The 19,529-nt window shown below is 43.9% G+C and overlaps 1 protein-coding gene across 2 annotated transcripts in view; it reads right to left on the reverse strand.

Annotated features, from left to right (window-relative positions):
* Positions 1-1,253: 1,253 nt before the first annotated feature.
* KIAA1210 (KIAA1210 ortholog) overlaps positions 1,254-19,529 on the reverse strand; it is a 52,182-nt gene continuing 33,906 nt past the window's right edge. The window contains exons 1-6 of one of the 2 annotated variants that reach the window (XM_061408437.1): positions 16,139-16,346; positions 12,497-12,605; positions 7,847-11,548; positions 6,557-6,756; positions 5,069-5,174; positions 1,254-3,579 (exon numbers count right to left, since the gene is read on the reverse strand). In XM_061408437.1, the coding sequence (XP_061264421.1) occupies positions 3,407-3,579; positions 5,069-5,174; positions 6,557-6,756; positions 7,847-11,548; positions 12,497-12,605; positions 16,139-16,273 (4,425 nt within the window). In that variant the 5' untranslated portion in view covers positions 16,274-16,346 and the 3' untranslated portion in view covers positions 1,254-3,406. Of the gene's footprint in view, positions 3,580-5,068; positions 5,175-6,556; positions 6,757-7,846; positions 11,549-12,496; positions 12,606-16,132; positions 16,347-19,529 lie in introns of those variants that run through there. The other variant, XM_061408438.1, reaches the window with a different exon arrangement.

The raw sequence follows: 19,529 nt of genomic DNA on the forward strand, positions 1-19,529 counted from the left end.
ATCTGTCAAAGTAAACTTAACACTTACACTGTCATTTTTTTGTCACTGATGCTGATGTTTTAAAATGTGTTATATTATTCCTTATGGCTAGAACCACGTGGTGAGACAGAAGGCAAACACTCCCTGTCACCATTATTTCAACTGAAAGGGCAGGTCAACTAGGACAATTTGAGGCCCTTCAACCTGGTTCTGATTTGTTAGTATTTCTGCACTGCTAGTTGTTAAAACAGTATTGCTTCCAGGCCCAGGCAGAGGTATCTCTGTCTTGAGCTCTATGCTCTAGAGGGCCACTTTGGTCCTCTTCTAGCCACACCCCTCCCGCCAGGGCCAGGAGCCCAGCCCATGGGAACAAGGGCTGTGTCCCTGCTAGCCCATGCTCCAGGTACCTGGCAGCCCTGAACAGTCCCTAGCCTGCTTCCAGGGCCCGTGTGCTCCTCTTAGACCTGTCCTGGGGAGGGCTGACTGCACTCACTGCTGGGGTGGGTGCTCCCAGGCCCAAGGAGGGGTTGTAGGCCCAGAAGGGGATGCGGCCTGGCCTAGGAGCCAGGGCATGGGCGGGGGAAGGGAAGGAGGGCAGCTCTTCTCACGCCATCAGGGCAGAACTTAGAGGAGTCTGAGAATACTAAATCCCAACCTGGCCTTTCAGCTCATTAGGAAGGTACATTTGTCATGGAAGGAGATACAACTTATTTAATGGTTTATCATTTGATTTGAACATTTCAAATATTTTTAGACATGTTATGTGGATCCCTAACTAAACTCTTTTTTTTTGAACCTTGCAAATAGGACAAATGTTATGGACATGCCAGATTAAATATCTGCTCTGTTACTCTTTCCCCTTGCTCACTCTGTGTTACACTTTGTTAGCTGAGCACAGCGGGGCCCCTTCCTTTTGATAATGGCTTGTTCTAGAAGCTCATCTTGCAGGAAGACTCAGACCTAGTCCCTGAGCCAGGCTGCAGTATAACCTCCATCTTGTCCCCTCTACTCGCCTGTCTGCATTTTCTCTCCCACCCATCTCTTTGCTCCTCATGTGTTTACACATATGAAAACCCCCTCTTTAGTAGTACCACTCCCTCATATAGACGCCCACCTGGAGGCCATCAGCTTGGTCAGGCACACCTGCATAGGGGTCCTTTCTGCTCCACACAACCTCTCAAGATCATTTGCTCTTCTGACAACCCTTGGGTCTAAATTGTCAATAACCTATTTAATTTCCCTCCCTATGTGACAGACAGAGACAGACTATAGAACAAGCTTTATTGAATTTATTTGCTTTGCATACAGCAGAAATCAAGAATACTAAAAGAAGCTGAAAACTTATCAAAATGTACCTTTATGCATTAAAAAAGACTTAACCTCTTTACTTAAAACATATTTTTTTGTTGTTAACTGTGAAAAAGAAATTGTTAATGGAGAGTTCTTACAGTGAGAATAACCTAATTATGGTCCAGCCTGAGAAAAGGGAGGTGTAACAGTTAACCTACCAGGATTACCTGGGTAAAGGCATCTACCTTAATGAACTGTTCACTATGGAAATACAACAGAAATCAAACCCAATCAATCAATCAAAAACCTAGCATTATCAAAAAGGCAAAAATATAGTATAAGGAAAAGTACTTGTTTTATAGAGAAAATGCAAAATCCAGCAAATGATTGTACAGTATCACATTATACCATCATCAGGAAAACCAAGCACCAAGGGTTGAAATTACCTCTGCCACCCTATAGCCCCTGAATTTTTCTTGCATAAGGCAGCATCCTACTCAGAAATTAAAGGCACAGTTACATCTAGGGCTGCATTTCTGTTTAAACAAAGTAGCTCCATGGTGACAGAGGCAGATACCATGAAAGGTGTAATACTAAGACACTTCTGGGTTCCCTGAGAAAATGAGCTAGGTACTGTCCAGGCATCCAGAAGGAGCTCTCCGTTAGTGGTGTGTGTGTGTGTGTGTGTGTGTGTGTGTGTGTGTGTGTGTGTGTGGCAGGTTGGTGGGGAGTGGAATGGAGGGCAAGGACTTGGAGTGAGTGGTTCACTGGGGAGGTGGGAGCTGTCCAGCCTAGTGAGTGTTGGGTGTGTGTGCCTCTAGGAATGAGGGCAGGGAAAGGCTAATTCAATCACTCCAGGCTTCCAGTTAGCAGAAAGACCTGTTCTGTGGCTTTGAGAATTCAATCTTGCTTTGAGCCCAAATCTTGTGAAACAGAGGCTGCTGAGGGAAAGCAACAAGAAACTGGGCTACTGGGAGCCTGGGCATAAGACAGTGTCCAGGAGCCTCAGACTTCCTTCGTGGAAGGATTCCCATCTGCTTGATTAAAAGCACAGCTTTTGGCCTCTGCTGTGCTGTGCTGTGCTTAGTTGTTCAATTGTGTTTGACTCTTTGTGACCCCATGGACTGTTGCCCACCAGGCTCCTCTGTCCATGGGATTTCCCAGGCAAGAATACTGGAGTGTGCTGCCATGCCCTCCTCCAGGGGATCTTCCTGACCCAGGGATCAAACCCAGGTCTCCTGCATTGCAGGCAGATTCTTTATTGTCTGAGTCACCAGGGAAGCCCCCATCTGCAGAATTTTGAATTTTAAGAGGGCCTTAAGTGCTTTACAAATAGGATGTGTATGACATGCACTATGCTTCTGAGCAACTAGACAGGACCACAATAGCACTGGTGTAAGAGGTCAAACATTGGAGGGCTAAGCCCTCAGGGGAGTATGATAGTCCCCAAGGAATGTTATGCCTCATAGGAAGGTGCTCACAGCTGCCAGACTTGCGACAGGTTGACATGCGGCATGTGCAAAGAGAGCTCTGTGTAAGTTGCAGGGCTTGGGGGCCCTCAGGGATACAAACAAGGTGTTTCAAAGGGCAATGGACAGACTGGGGAGCTGGCTGTGCAAATTTTTTCTTGGAAACCCAGAATTTTCACTTCTATCAATACCACCTCTTCTTAGGAGGCTTTACGAAGTCAGAGCAACAAGGAAAGAACTGAAGCATTTAATTAGGCTCATAAAACATATAAGCCAATCCCTGGACCAGATCATCTGGATATTTCCATTAGAGTGAATTTATTTGATCAAGGGAAATGCCCACCTCTTAGTTGCTCCAACAAAATGTTTTAGCTTTTTCCCTTCTACAGTCTATGGTCCAAAGTTAAAGATTTCTCAATTCAACAGAAGTGCAAACATTTTACATAGTTTTTATAAAGGAAATGCTGGGTTTTCAGATGCTGGCAGTGACTGTACTGAAGGTTAGGCATTCATGGCATCTATTTAATTCAAATAATTATTAGCTTTAATGCCCATTTTAAGGCTCTTATGCTTAATAAAAATGGCTACTGTAAATAATTCACTACATGGCATTAATATAGCTATTGGCAATTATAATTTGAAATGCTGATACTCCACCCAGGAGCGGCTTATTGCATCGTTTCTGCTATATGGCTCCATGCCTCAGCTTTCTTCTTGGCCAGGGAGAACCAGACTGGTTCAGCTGGCTCAACCGGCTGTGGTAGCATGGCTGGAAGTGTAGCAGACCTGGTTTCTTTTTCCATCGAAGGTACTTGAACTATCTTCTCATCTTCAAATCCAACTGGAACCAAACCATAGAAAATAACACATAAGCAGTAAGAAGCCCCAGAGATACTGAAGTATGTTTATGGGATGCAATAAAAATTTTCCTCCTTTTAGGTTTCCTCTGGTTTCTAAAAGTCAGTGCATGGGCAATGCTATAGGGTGGTATGTGAAAGGAGTAATGTCAATATGGCTAGAACCACAGAGGCCTGGACATTGGAAGGCCTGAGAATAAATACCTGCAGCTGTAACTGCCAATCTTTGGGTCATCATTATTGGACTGTCTTACACTTTTGAACTGAGACCAGAGCGGAAACATGTTATATGGTATCCGTTCAGTTTTTAAAATTTCAAATAAGGTAACATTGTTTTTGTTTTGCCAATCCCTTATGTTGTATGAAATCACTGTTGATGACTCAATAGGTCCACCCAAGAAAAGTCTATGCTAAATAACATTATATCAACTGCTCCTACTGAGCAGACTACCTCGCTATGCCCCAGTTCTACAAGTACCTCCTTCCTCATCCTGCTTTACGGTTGATTGACTTAGCGGCTTAGAGTCAGCCAGTGGTTCTCAACTCTGGTCACATATTAGAACCACCTAGGGTCTCTTTAAAAATACAAATGCACATGCTATTTCATGAACTAACTGAATTAGAATCTCCAGCAATGGATCCAAGACCATATATAATTTTTTAAAAATCACATCAGGTGATTCTAACACATAGTGAGAGTTGAAAACCACTTGATAAGAGTACCATGCCCATGAGAGGCTATTCACTTGACCTGCTGTGCTGCTATATCATGGCCAGACAGTGGATTCCTAAATTCCTAGTCTAATTTCTTCATGAGATAGACTAAGGAAGAGAACAAAGATGACGCAGTATAAACCTATCCTCCCCTCTCCCTGCTCCTTCTAGAAAAAAAAAAAATCCCTATGACACATAACTGTACTGGTGAGACCCCATTCGATTTTATCACAGCACAGTGTTTTTCTCAGCTTTCAACATGCCCCACCTCTCATACCCCTGCTCAGAATATGGAGGGGTTGAAACAAGCGTTTTAAATAGTTTTTAAAATTCCAATACTGTTGGGCATTTATACAAGATTATTTTTCACAGTTTCACTGGGAATGTAGAGGGTGAGAAAATACCACTTTGCTGTGAACTAGAAAGTGGCTTGGTATTCTCTCCTTTTGAATACCAGCCACAGGAACCTTCTAGTGCATGATCACAATTTTGTTCCTATACAGATTCCTTGATGGGGTAAAAGACTGAAAGGACCTCTGAAAGTTACACACTGGACTGACTTATATTAGTCATAATAGTTGGATTTTCCTAAAACAAGCTAATATCTGTATCTAATGGAAGTACCATGAGAGAATCACAAGCTGATTTGGGGGAAGAGACACGTATTGCCTGAGTTTGAAATGGGAAGTTTCACATTCTATGAGAGCTCTTCTGAGAGTCGAGGGATAGGGTGTTTTTTTGTTTTTGTTTTTGTTTTACCTGTTTTGGTAGACTTTGGAGGCTTTGTTGGTGCCATCTTCTCTTGTCTCTTGACATCAGAAGTGGGAACCATTCTTGGTTGGCTTTCACTTACAAGGCCAGTTCTCTTTAATACAAAAATGAAAAGAGAAAGATCTTATAAGTCCTGATATGAAAATAGCAAATTACTTAGTCAGATCATAGGTGCATGTCCAATCCTGGGTATTATAAGTTCAACATTAACCAAAAAGAAAGAGAGAGAGGTAAGGAAGGAAAGAGCACAGAAAGCACCTAGGTTTAGAATTTAGGATCACAAAATCTAAGCTGGTTCAACTTTATCACCTTTCTGAGCTGTGAGAAAAGGTTATCTAATCATATAAACAGTGTAAACAGGTTAACATGAGAATTACTTAGCCCGATTACAACCTTTTCTCTAGCAGTTTACCAGCACTTAACAGAAAGCTAACTGAAATGTGGTGGTTGCAAACAAATCTTATCAATTAATTGGGTTCCATAGATTTCTACACAACAAAACTTGTTTACATTTTGTGTTCATGCCTTGCATTAGAAAATGATATAACTATAGGTCTTTTCAAAATGGTACAGTTTAAGCTTTCCAAATTAACCTCACCACAACTGATCTAAATTAATTAGTTTACATATCTTAGTGTATTTCCCTCTGACAAAACTTTAACCAAGGTAGACTTTTCTACTTGTATGATCCTGCTCCCATAAAAATAATAATGATGAAATGAAAAGATCTTTAAAGCAAAAAGTGAAAACAGATTTTCACATGATTCTTCAACAAATTCTTTAAGCACTTAAAAGTATAAGAACCTAGACATCTCTTGTTATGTGAACTTCATTGAGTTTTCTTGAGGCTGACAAGAGGGGTCCTCATTCTAAAACTTCCAAAGACATTGCAAATGGGACATTAAAAGCAAGACATCATCCTATCATGTTCTGATCCATTAGCCTAGTTTATCACATAATTTCACTTTTAATCTATAGGAAGGTGCCAGACCAAACCAAATCAATATGTGGAGGCTTGAACATCAAACATTACCTTTATTTACATAAAGGTAAATCATTATGTACTGATAATGGAAAGGTGCCCAGAAATAAAATGTTAAGTGAAAAAAACATAGTTTAATTCCACTCATATTTTCTTAAATGCATGTACATATTTAGAGGCTAAAATATTTGTAAGAATAGTTATTCAACTCACCCCAGTGGTGACCTTTGGGATTTTCTTATATCTACTTATGCCTCAACCAATTTGGAGGAATCCTATTCTAGAATATTTAGAACAGGATTTGATTTATAGAATCTTCTCTATGCACCACTTTTCACAAATCCTTAAGGAACATAAAGTGGGGGCACCTTTCTATGAGTACAAACCAAGTTTTTTCCCTCCAAAGTCCCTTTGCCTTGATTAATGCACCCAAGGAAGTGAGGAACTATTAGGCAAAATTCCTAACACCAGCTTAATCAATTGGCTCCAATGACCTTTTGGAGTGTTTTGGAGGCTGCTCGAGGTCCTACTCCATGTCTGGGTTCTTTCCTCTCAGCCTTGGCTGCAGCTCTACTCTTGGGTCTTGGCTCTTTGGGAGGAATGTGGGCCTGGAAGCTCCCCTGCTCCTGCTTTATCGCGGTTATCCAAGCTGCCTCTGAGGCGGCATACTCTGACCATCGACCAGGAGCTTTTCCTGAGAAAGGAATGAAAGAAAGTAGAACTAAAGTGAGGCAGGCTGGGTCTTGAGACTGACTGGGACCTACCCACAATAATGTCTCAAATGGGATCCTTGTTAACTGCCAAATGAAAATAAACAACATATAGAGAGGGGCCCCATTCTTTAGTGCCTTCCCCACAACTTCAAAGTTTGTCAACTGTCCTCTTCCTGGTCCCTTTCCCTCCCTTGTCCATCTCTCTTTCTATCCCCAGTTCACGTAGGACAATGGTTTCCAAGTGAGCTAGAGAAGTTCCTAGGAGGCCAGATGATTAAGCCACTGATGTCATTTCTCTAACTCCAAGGAAAATCTTATTGCATCTGTTACTTCATGGTCTCTAATGAAAGTGTGTGGTTATGGATATGGTTATAGGCATGTACAAGACTATGTGATGATAATTCTGAAGGTACAAAGGCTTGGAGAGGAATAAATGCTCAAAAAGTCACCTAGCTCTTGATTCTTAGACATTTCAGGTGAGTTAAGAAGCTGTGGAAGTACAAACATTTACAATAAGTTAAGACTTCAAGCTGAGAGTCTGAATATAGTGCTCTATTAATGAGTTGGCTTCAAAAATACACATGGGGGACTTCCCTTGAGGTCCAGTGCTTAAGACTCCATATTTCCACTACAGCAGGTTTGATCTCTGGTCAGGGAACTAAAATCCCACATGCTGAGTAGCAAAAAAAAAAACAAAAAAGTAAAAAATAAAAAGCTACGTGGTGTTCAAGGGAGCATAATACATGTAAAGGTATTTTGAGAAAGGCATAAAATCCCATCTGCATGTATATGGGGTAAGAGGGGTGGGGAGATGGTTACGTGTCCATTACAGAATATGGACAAATGTCCAAAGGAGACCCCATTGGGAAAGAGAAGACTTCAAGTTAACCATCTCCAAATCTATTCACCTAGAATAGAGCATTATTCTGCCCCTAAATCCCCAAACCAGCCCTATCAAAGCCACAAGGCAATGGGCAAGGCTAGAACAGACTTCCTCCCATTCAAGACTTTGCTTTCTGGTTCTTCTCTCCTCTTGATACCTGCTGCCCATCTGGGAAGATAAAGACTCACCTGGAATCCTGTAACCAGGTTGCTTCTTGGCCATCCTTTCAGATTTGGGCCTCCTCTGTTGCTTCTCTGCCAAGTCAGATACTGTGGTGAGGTTTTGCATGGTGCCCAGGGCCCTCTTGGAAGCCCTTCTGATTGGCTGGGCTGTACCTACAGAGGATGAAATTGAGCCCAAGGAGGGTGAAGAAAGCTTGGTAAAACCTTGTTTCTTACCCTTATACTTCTGTGAGGAAGAGGTTCTTCTCAGTCGGACTCCAGAAAGCTTTTCAACATCAGCCCCATTGTTGGATGAATCTGAATAGCTGTTATTTTGATCATCACTCTCAGGAACTTCCTCCTGAGAGGAACTGCTTCCAGAAGTGGGCGCTTGCAAGAAAGGAGCAGTGGCCAGCATGGGCTTGGTAGGGGCAGTTGTGACGTTCTTAGAGAGGTCTTCAGAGCTTTGGCTGGGTTTCTTGATTCTGCTTGGAGAAGCCAGATCTCTGGGTAGAGACCAGCAGCTAGGATCACTCTCCAAAATGGTTCCCTCAGCGGCAGCACTCACGGGACTTGGATAAACCTGTTGCTGATGTTCAGGGTCTGCAGGAGCCTGAAAAATTTGTTTGGGAGGCAGATGCTGCTCAGAACGGCTCCGCTTCACAGGTGCACTCACTGGGCCTGTTGAGAGCATCAGTAGCTGAAACTCAGCTCCATCTTTGACTTGGCTGGGGCATTTGCCGGGCAGCCACTCTTCAGAACTCTTCCATTCTTCAGGAGAGCTCTCAGAAGCTGACGAGGTTTCTTGCTGGTACTCAGGCTTCCCCAGTGTCTGGGCAAGATGTCTGGGAGGCAGCTGCTCTTTAAAACTGCTCAGCTTCGCAGGAGCACTCTCTGAATGGGAGAGGACTTCTTGCAGGCCTTTGGGCTTCGCTAAGCTTGGTAAAAGGCTTTTCATGGGCGCTTGCTTCAAAGAAATGGCTCCCTCAACACTGGTACTCTCCCAGCCTGAGGAAACTTGCTGCTCGACTTTCGGCTTCAATGATTTGGAAGGTGGATTTGAAGATGAAGGATCCATGTGAGTTCCCTCCTCTGTAGCAGGCCTCTCTGAAAAGACATGCTGTGCCATATACTTCACAAATGACTGAGAAGGACGCTTGACAATCACCGATTTCTTAGGTATGACTTCTTTATTGGCCATGCTCTCTAGACGTGAGGACATCTCCAGAACTTTTGACTTTTTAAGCACTCGTCTGGGATATACGGAAGGCAGTGGCCTTCCAGAAATGCCCACTTTGGCAGCAGCACTCTCAAAACTCGATGATATTTGCTGGACTTTCTGTCTCACGATGGAGTAGGGATGTTTGTCAGGCAGCAGCTCAGTAGATGCATCCCCTTCAGTGTCGACACTCTCTGGACCTTCAGAGATTGCTTGTTTGACTCCTGCTCTCATCGAGGCCTGAGAAGTCCCTCTGGGAGGCAGCGGCTCTATGATAATGCTCCACTCGAAGGCAGCACTCTCTGGACCTTCAGAGGCTGGTTGCTCAAACATGGGGATCTCCCAGGACTGCTGGATGGTGGATCTGGGAGGCACAGGCACCCCTGGACTGCTCCACTCTGTGGGAGCACTCACAGACTCCAGTGGAATGGTCTGTGGCTGGAATTTAGACTTCACCGAGGGCTGGGGAGGTGGCACCTCCACAATGCTGCCCTCCTTAACAGCAGTGCTCTCCAAGGATTTCTGGGCTCGAGGATTTGTCAAGGACTGGGGAGAATATTTGGGGAGCAATTTCTCCACCAGACTGATCTTCTGAGCAACAGAACCCTCCAAACCTGCAAATACACTCTGTTCAGCTTCACAATAAGTCACAGAGACTTGTTGCTGGGCTAGAGCTCTCTTTGGGGGCTGAGAATGATGCTTGGCAAGCAGTGGCTTCATAGAAATGCTCTTCTCAACCACAGTGCTTTCCGCACCCATGGAGTCTTGGTACTCAACTGCTGGCCTCACCGCAGGCTGGGAAGGATGTGGGAAAGTGAGCAAGTGTGCAGGTGTGGTCTTCTCAACATCGGGGCTCTCTGGATGTACAGAGCTTTCTTGCTGAGCTGCTGGTTTCAATGAAGGCTGAGAAGGATGTCTCGGAGGCAGCACGCCGGCAGAAGTCATCGTTTTAAGTGTTATCACTCCTGAATCCAAGGAGACTGGTGGCTCAACTTTTCGCCTCCTCAGGCGCTTAGAATTCACTCTGGGAGGCAGTGGCTCCATGGAAATGCCCCACTCCATGGCCACGCTCTGTGGGCTTGTGGACGCGTGTTGCTCGAATTGAGGGCTCATCCAGGACTGGAAAGTGTCCCCGGGAGGCACCTGCCACTCAGAAGCACCCTGCACTTCAGGTATGGTCTTTGAAGCCAGGGAGACTTCTTTTGTGTCACTGGCACTGTTGTACTTCTCCACATGGCTATTTGATCCCGTGCAGACTTTGTCTTCAGGCTCTCCCACAGCCCAAGAAGCACACGTGGGAGTCGGTGGCTCATTAGAACCACTCATCTGTCCCAAGGAAGCCAATTTTGTGAAGACTTCTTGGCCATCTTTGGACTTGCTCAGGGGCTGGAGAGAGGGTGTGGGAGCCTGGTGCTGGCCAAAATCACTGCCCTCTTTGGAAGTGCTCTTGGAATCAGAGAAGATGGCTGTGGCTTTGGACTTCCCCGAGGACTGTGAAGAATACGTAGGGGCCTGCTGCTGCTCGAGACTGCTCAGCTCCACAGCTGAACCTTTTGATTCTGGGAAGATGTCTTCATTCCTGTGCATCTTGGACGGTAGGGAAGAATGTCCAGGAGCCAGCTGTTGCTCAGAATCACCGCCCTCCTCTGAAGTGCTCTTGGAATCTGCGATGATGACTTCAGCTTTTGACTTCCCGAAGGACCCTGAAAGGCTTCTGGGAGGTGGTCTCCCGGCACAAAGGGTTCCCTCCACCAAGGCACTCACGCTCCTGGAGATCCTTGCTGTTAAGGCCTGTAGAACACTTCTGGGAGGCTTTTCTTTGAGGGTCTCTTGAGCGGACTTCATTTTAAATTGGACACTTTTCACATCAAAGCCAGAAGCTTCTTCCTTTTCTGGCTGGCTCTGAGAAGGCTCCATAAACATCTGACTGTACACTGCCGCCGAGAGAGCATCTTGGGGTGTAGATGGCCTTCTTGCCACATGTGATAGAGCAGCCCTGGCTTCTGGCTTCTTGGCTCCAGAAGTCCCATCTTCATGGGATGGTGACAGACCACCCACCACGGGCTCTTCCATGTCTTCAGGCTTGAGTTGTGATACTGATGCTTTTCTGGTTTCAAAATCTGCATCAGCAATTCCCCTTCCTGGGTCATCTTTACCTGACAGCAGCTCCTGAGGAGTAGTGCTCTCTGTCTGTGGTGTTGTGGGCTGCTCCATGACTTGCTTCTCCAAGGACAGTTGCCAGAAATGGCAATCCCTGGCGTTCTTATCAGCAGGTGGGGACCCAGCTCCATCACTTAGGCCAAGCACTCCAGTGGATTGTTTAAAGCTTCTTCCTTTGGATCCACACTCACTCATTCCTGAAGTACTTGAGCTTTTCTTTCCACGGCGTTTCATGTATGCTGCTGGAAATGGGTAACTCTGACTCTCAGTAGCATCTGTGTTTGTAGCCGGATCCATTGTCTTCTGTTTAGCAATCTCAGTCTTGTTGCTCTGTTCCTGGCTTGAGGCACCTGTACCAAACGGAAGGAAAGGAAAAATGTGTTCTTTTGATTTTCTAAAATAAGAATACTCTGCCTTGTCCCAATGGGTACCTATTTGCTATTGAATTCCCTAGTGTGGAGAAGTAGCTACTCAAAAGATAGAGAATGACTAGGTCACTGTTAGCCTTCTGCAGTTGGAAATTTTTAAATATAAATGAAATTCAGTTTTATGAACTGATTCCAAGGTTAGCACATCACCATCATATCAACAGTCTGTTCCACCATTAGAAGTAAGACACATCAAAAAGCAATTTTTGAACTTGTAACAACAATTACCTTTTAGGAAACTGACTGGGACAGGGTGAAAGGAAATTTTACTTCCTCCTTAGTATTTATATTTTCTACTTAATTCTACTTAATTTTAACATGATATACAGGTATTTTTATTTTTTTAAGAAAGGTGTCAACAGGGGTTATCTGCAAGGTAGGATTATGCCCTCCCCACTTCTGCTTTCAACTCTCTTTATTAAAATAATCTAATATACATGCATAATATACATGCAAAGAAATTCTTGAAAAGCCTTAACATTTGCACTGATCCACAGGCTTCAGGTCAAACACAAGGCAGCAGTTCTACAGGTCGGTCTTCTCTTCCCTGTAATATTACTATATGTGTTCAGTCATGTCCTACTCTTTGCAACCCCATGGACTCTAGCCCTCCAGGCTCCTCTGTCCATGGGATTTCCCAGGCAAGAATACTGGAGGTATGGCCTTTTACCTAACACAGGTGGCAACTATATTAAATGGGCAGTTCAAACGGAGAAACTTGGACCACATTAATATGCATCTTAAATTTTAAGCCCTCAGAAGACCAAGGATAGAGGCCTGGGCAATTCTCCATTATATAGTTCTTGTCACATAGCACTGTGCCATTAAGCTTAAGTATGTGTTTATGGGTGATGGCGAAGATATGCCAACCTGTGCTGTCTTTTTTCAGCTTCTTTTGGTCAGCTTCTTTCAGTTTGGTTGTGCTTTTCTCTTCTTCAGAAGCCACTGGGAGGCTTGGCTCCTCCTGTTTTGGTTTCACCTAGAAGAGGAAAAGACTTTGAATCAGGCTGAAATGCTCTCCACCCACCCCTGCATGGTTGCCAAAGCAAAAAAAGCATCAGGAAAAAAAAAATCCTTGCTATCCAAATGGCTGTGTTGGGAGCATAACAATACCATTCACAATGGAAATTATTTCAGTAGTATCCATAACTTGGTGATCATTTTACCTACTGGCAGTACTTCATTTAGATTTGAAGTTTCTGGTCTCTGAGTGATACGCTGCAGGGAACTCTTGAAAACACCCCAGAAACCACTGACCTGCACTGCAAGGCCATCAACCTGATGATGGGGCTGTGGGGCCTGATAACAACCATGATATACATCTAAAGGCAAACATACAGCTCTATGTTACCACTTGAAGTGCCTTGGTAAGCAGACTCAGCTCAAAATTATTTACTTTTGAATGGATCAGGTCAGATAGACCTGGGTTCAGATCTCTGCTCCATCACGTGCTCTCCGTATATCTTGGGCAAGTTACTCTCTATATCTCTGTCCACATCTATAAATTAAGAATAAGGGGAACCCTCCTGTGGGACTTAAAGATCTAAGAAATTCCAAAGCAGGGAGCCAGTAGCAGCAGCCTCTCTGTCATAAAGGATCCTGCACACTTTTATTTTCATTCATCCATGTGTCAGGGAGAGAGGCAAAAGGAAGAAGTAGATGCCCTGACCTTGTTAGAGAGTGCTACCCAGGCCTTACCTCAATTAGGCTATGCAGAAAGAAGTCAGAAAGAAGGGTCTTGCTAAGTCTTCCTTCATCAACATTCCCTATGTGTCCAGGTTTGTGGTGAAGTGTCCAGGTGATCATGCATATACAGGACTGGATGTATATGGCCTAGTGATTGATCACCCTCTGCTTGACATTGAACCAAGGAGATTCTCTCAGTGCTACTAGAAGACCTTCCTCCTAGGCCCACCATTCTGCCAGCTGTTCTTTGATCTTATACTTTATTCTCTTACTAAAGCAAAACTGCAATGTTTAAGCTAGGGGCAACGTGATGGGGGTGAAAATAGAACTGAACTGGAAGTCAGAAGATGGGGTTCTGGTCCTACTTCTGCCATTACCAGAGTGTATGACCTTGGACATCTATTTGCGCTTTAATGTCCTTCCTGGTAAAATGCCTGTAACTATTAAATCTTTTCATCTCCTCCATCTCTGATTTATAGCCCTTTACTTATATCCCAGAGTTAGAGGCTAAAGACTCAGCCAAGTGACTCTTCCAGCTAACCGACACATTCTTTAAAATACCAAATTTTAAAAATTCTTTGTTGTTGTCATTCAGTAACTAAGTCGTGTCTGACTCCTTGTGACCCCATGGACTGTAGCATGCCAGGCTCCTCTGTCATTCACTATCTCCTAGAGTTTGCTCAAACTCATGTTTATTGAGTTGGTGATGCCATCCAACGATCTCATCCTCTGTCACCCCCTTCTCCTGCCCTCAATCTTTCCCAGCATCAGGGTCTTTTCCAATGAGTCGGCTCCTCACATCAGGTGGCCAAAGTATTGGAGCTTCAGCTTCAGCATCAGTCTTTCCAATGAATAGTCAGAGTTGATTTCCTTTAGGATTGACTGGTTTGATCTACTTGCTGTCCAAGGGACTCTCTGAAGTCTTCTCCAGCACCACATTTCGAAAGCATCAATTCTTTGGTGTTCAGCATTTTTTATGGTTCAACTCTCACATCTGTACATAACTACTGGAAAAAACCTTAGCTTTGACTATATGGACTTTTGTCAGCAAAGTGATGTCTCTGCTTTTTAATACGCTGTCTAGGTTTGTCATAGCTTTTCTTCCAAGGAGCTTTTAATTTTAATTTCATGGCTGCAGTCACTCTCCACAGTGATTTTAGAGCCCAGGAAAATAAAATCTGCCACTGTTTCCATTTTTTCCCCATTATTTGCCGTGAAGGGAAATGCCAATGGGACTGAATGACATGATCTTAGTTTTTTGAAAGTTGCATTTTAAGCCAGCTTTTCACTCCCCTCTTTCACCTTTGTCAAAGAGGTTGTTTAGTTCCTCTTTGCTTTCTGCCCTTAGCGGGTATCTCCCAGCAACTTTTTTTTTTAATTTTATTTATTTTTTAATTGAAGGATAATTGCTTTACAGAATTGTGTTGGTTTCTGCCAAACATCAACATGAATCAGCCTTCATGTATGGATATGCATATCTCCCAGCAATCTTGATTCCAGCTTGTGACTCATCTAGCCCAGCATTTCGCATGATGTACTCTGCATATAAGTTAAATAAGCAGGGTGACAATATACAGCCTTGACATACTTCTTTCCCAAATTTGAACCAGTCCATTGTTCTATGTCTGGTTCTAACTGTTGCTTCTTGACCTGCATACAGATTTCTCACGAGGCAGGTAAGGTGGTCTGGTATTTCCATCTCTTTAAGAATTTTCCACAGTTTGTTGTGATTTGCACAGTCAAAGGCTTTTGCAATCAACGAAGCAGAAGTAGATGTTTTTCTGGAATTCCCTTGCTTTTTCAGTGATCCAATGGATGTTAGCAATTTGATCTCTAGTTACTCTCCCTTTTCTAAATCTAGCTTGTACATCTGGAAGTTCTTGATTTAATTCTTAGTTTTTAGTAAAAAAATCTTTTTCAAAGGAATTACTTCCCTATCCTCCTAAACACAGATCAGGGAATATAGTCCAACTTTCTTGATGATGTGGATGAGTAGTGAACATGACCTATTACACTGGATGCTGATACAGTGTGGCCCTGATACAGGTGGCCAAGGTTCTTGATCCCTATACTAAAGGACCCCAGATAGTTTGTGTCACTTCTTTCTGCTATCCAATGTCACTTCTCTTTGGTATCAGATCTGATTTGGGTCTGTGGCCATGTTTTAAACATAATTGGCTTGCCTGAGTGTGCTAGAAAGCATAAGAACTTGGCGACCTGTATGTGACACGGAGAGGTCTTTGGAGGGGCTAATAGCTGAGTTCTGAATGCTTGGCATTGCTGGAAGCCTGACCTCCAAAGAAGTGGAACAGAGCTGCCATAACTCATGGGTCTTATCTGGTTCATAATTAAACAGAATCCTGATCTTGGCTATGATTGAATGTCTTCTACAAAGAGCGCTGAGTGAATTCCCAGATACTAAGCCAGTAAGCAATTTCTTAGGACTTAGGTCACTCTTTCTGCTTTCTTCCATCCCTTTTATGTAAGTTCCCTCTACATGGAACATCCCAGGCTCTAGACACAAGTGTGCTCACCTCTTTCCAGGGCTGTCAAACCTGGGACAGTGTCCTTGACTTTACCATCCCTACTTAGGGTATGGATCCCCCAAACCATACCACTTCCCTAGGAGCAGTTTGCAAAGGTTGGAACTCATCTTTTTGGGGGGTGGGGCACGAGCGCAGCTTGCAGATTCTGCTTCCCTGACTTTATATTGAACCCAGGCCACAGCAGTGAAAGTCTAGAATCCTAACCACCAGGGAACTCCTAGAACTCATATTTTCTTATATGGGAGTGTATTCCCAGGCCTCCTGAAGGACTTACAGTCACCTGGATGTTCTTCTTTTGTTTCCAGGGATCTAAAGCCATCTTGTATTGAGCAGCTGAGGAATCCAAACAGCTCTGGGTGGTGGCTGGGGTGTTGAAGCCAACAGGCACCTGGGTGCTGCTGGACAAGGAGGGCATGGCAAACGTGATCAAGGACTGTGAGCGAACCAGTCCAGACGAGGGCTCAAAGGCACTCTGGAGAGAGTAGGAAAAGAGAAATGAGTCAGCTCTGTATGCTGGCCTTGGTCTCAAAGTTAGAAATTCCTCTGGCTGAAGAAACATTCCTAGCGAACTCCTTCATGATCTGCTGTCCCTTTTTCCTACAGCTAGAGAAGCCATCTTGTATTGAGCAGCTGAGGAATCCAAACAGCTCTGGGTGGTGGCTGGGGTGTTGAAGCCAACAGGCACCTGGGTGCTGCTGGACAAGGAGGGCATGGCAAACGTGATCAAGGACTGTGAGCGAACCAGTCCAGACGAGGGCTCAAAGGCACTCTGGAGAGAGTAGGAAAAGAGAAATGAGTCAGCTCTGTATGCTGGCCTTGGTCTCAAAGTTAGAAATTCCTCTGGCTGAAGAAACATTCCTAGCGAACTCCTTCATGATCTGCTGTCCCTTTTTCCTACAGCTAGAGTCAAGCTTCTGGTCAATGGACCCATTGGAGGCAAGGTGCACAATTTCAACTGGTTCCCTTGCAGGTGAAAACAAGAAACAAAATGTTCAGGTTGCTCCCCTGGTTAGAATGCATTCAGGAGCTCCCCTTTGCCCTCAGGATAGGAACCCCATTATACGGAGTTCACAAGGTCAAAGGTTTTGCATGTTCTCTTGTCTTGTACCCCTCTTATATTAACAGAAGGGGCTGACTGGGGTGAGAGGCACAATCTATGTCAGTAAAACCCATCAGAGCTCAGCGATTTCTCCATAGGAGTGCTTGGAGGAAGGAAGAAATCTGGTTGGAAGAGGGTTTGTCTGAAAGCTGCATTTGCACAGACAGTACACTACCTTATATTTACGGTTTCTGGATGCAAGGCTGATGGCAGTGCCCAGAGGGATGGAGTGCGCCACCACCAACAGGGTGGGGATGGAGCCTGTCGCCTTGTCCTTGCTATGGCTGGCCTCTATGCCTCCAAACTATCTGGCCAGGGGACTCCTAGTTGGCTTCCTCTGTAGGACTTTCAAAGTAGTCTCCTCTGGGCTTCCTTTTTTTTAATTAATTTTTTTATTGAAGGATAATTGCTTTACAGCTCCAGGCTTCTTGACATGGCTTTTTCTACACCTTGAAGAGACACCCCAGAGCACCTCTTCTTTCTAAGAAGTTCCAGGTATTTGTGCTAGCAGAAGCCCCTTTGAAGTCAAGGTGATGACCCCTCTCTCTCCTGAATGTCAGTGGCAAATGATGCAGTTTAGCAGGTAGACAGAACTTCCATGTGTGTTTACTCACTAGTTCTTCCCAAAGTAGCTTTATGCAGTGCTAGGGTATTTGCAGTTTTCACATCCCTTCACATTTCCCCCTGACCATTATATGTTGATCCAGTGATAACCTTAGTTACTATCTTAGCTCCCAAAATGGTTCTTTTATGGCCTGTGATTCCAACGCCTGAGGACTTAACATAGCTAGCGGATCAGACTGCTAATACATTCAGCTCACCATCCTCTTGTTGATTCTAGGAAAGGGAGCGGAATGATAGTTATCTTTGTGGGGCCCATCACACAAAATATAGAGTGGTCCCAAGCCCTTTCTAACTTCTTTAGGTAACTGCCATCCATGAATTTATAACACCTCATCCTGAGACTATTAATTTATCTTTAGCTTCTGTTATCTCTTGGAATTATGAACTTAGTACTCAGTATACAGACTAGTGGCTCTTGTTTTATTGTTCTGAATATTTTTTTTCATGCTTCAGAGTAGTCTTAGGGTTCTGGTCTTTGGAACTGGATGGCAACATCTGTGCCCCCACTAACTTCACGTGATCCGTCTCTCTACTCCCTCTCTGACTGTGGCTTTTTACCACTTTTTGTTCCAGACCCAATGTTGGTTTGCTGTTCTTCAAACATTTCTTGCATACTCTTTCCTCAAGGCATTTTCACTTGCTGTTTCTGCGTTTCCCCCATGTCAGTGTTAGCTCACTTACTCCCTTCAGGTCTGGATACAAAAGCCACCTTCTCAGTGACACTTTCCCCAGCCAACTTATTTGAAATGTTAGCCTTCTACGCTGACACGTCACAATCCCCCTCCCTTGGTTATTTTTTTCCTTCTTGGCACTTTTTATCACTGTCTAACATACTCTATGTCTTGCCTATTTTCTTGTTTATTGTCCATATCATGCCCTCCACTGCAATATAAACTCCATAAAGAGTTTTCATCTGTTTTATTTACTATTGTATTCCTAACACCTACAACTGTGCTTAGTACACAGTAGTTGCTCAATAAATGTTTGTTGATTGGGTGAATTAATTATGTTAAAAGCTCCAAAGAGACATTGACCTTCTGAGAGGTCGTCAGAAAAAGCTGCTCTGTTCTCTGTATCATTTTAGTTATTCTTTCTGAGACTCACTAGCTCCAGCCAAAGATAGATGGAAAAAGTCTCAGCAGTCTGTGGATCTAGAAATAGAGTTGCTAGAGGATATCATGGTATTCTAGAGGATACCATGTAACCTACTTTGCATGAAAACTGACATATGATGCCTATTCAGCAAGTAAATGCACACTTAATAAAAACACTATAGGTAAAAGCACTGTTTCATGAAACACATTTTATAGCGTAACAGACAAATCGGGCTCAGCAAAATTCTAGCAATTACTAGATTGAATGTATGCAGGAGATAGCTTATCTGTTCCCAATCACAGCCTAAGCCAAGAGTCCGTCAAACTTAATAATGGCCACTAGTCTCCTTATGCCTGATGGAGTGTCATTAAGGAATATTTGAGCATTCAGTCTATACACAGGCCCACAGCTACCCTCAAACCTGGACAAAAAATGAGAGTGTGAAGCCATCAAGCATCATCTCCACCTGATTATGGCACTCAAGCTCAGGCATGTGATTCAAAACAGCCCTAAGAGCATCTCTGTGGTTGGGTTTAGAATATGTACGTTGTATATATTTTACAACTTCCCTTAAATTCACCAGTGAATTAAATAAACTATTCAAATAAGCTCTTTGGAATGCTGGGCAATATTTCTCAAAATATGGTCTGGGAACCCCCGCCCCACCCCCAGTATCAGAATCACCTGGAGTGAGTGCTAAAAAAGCACTTTTACAGACACATTAAGATCTGATGAATAATACTATCAGGGGAGGGGAGCCTTAGAATAGGCTTAACAGGTTCTCCAAGTGAGTCTTCTGGGGGCTAGAGTTGTGAACCACTGTCTAGTCATCTGCCATGAAGAGAAAGGCTCC

The sequence above is a fragment of the Bos javanicus genome, chromosome X, assembly GCF_032452875.1.
Source record: "Bos javanicus breed banteng chromosome X, ARS-OSU_banteng_1.0, whole genome shotgun sequence".
Taxonomy (NCBI): Eukaryota; Metazoa; Chordata; class Mammalia; order Artiodactyla; family Bovidae; genus Bos; species Bos javanicus.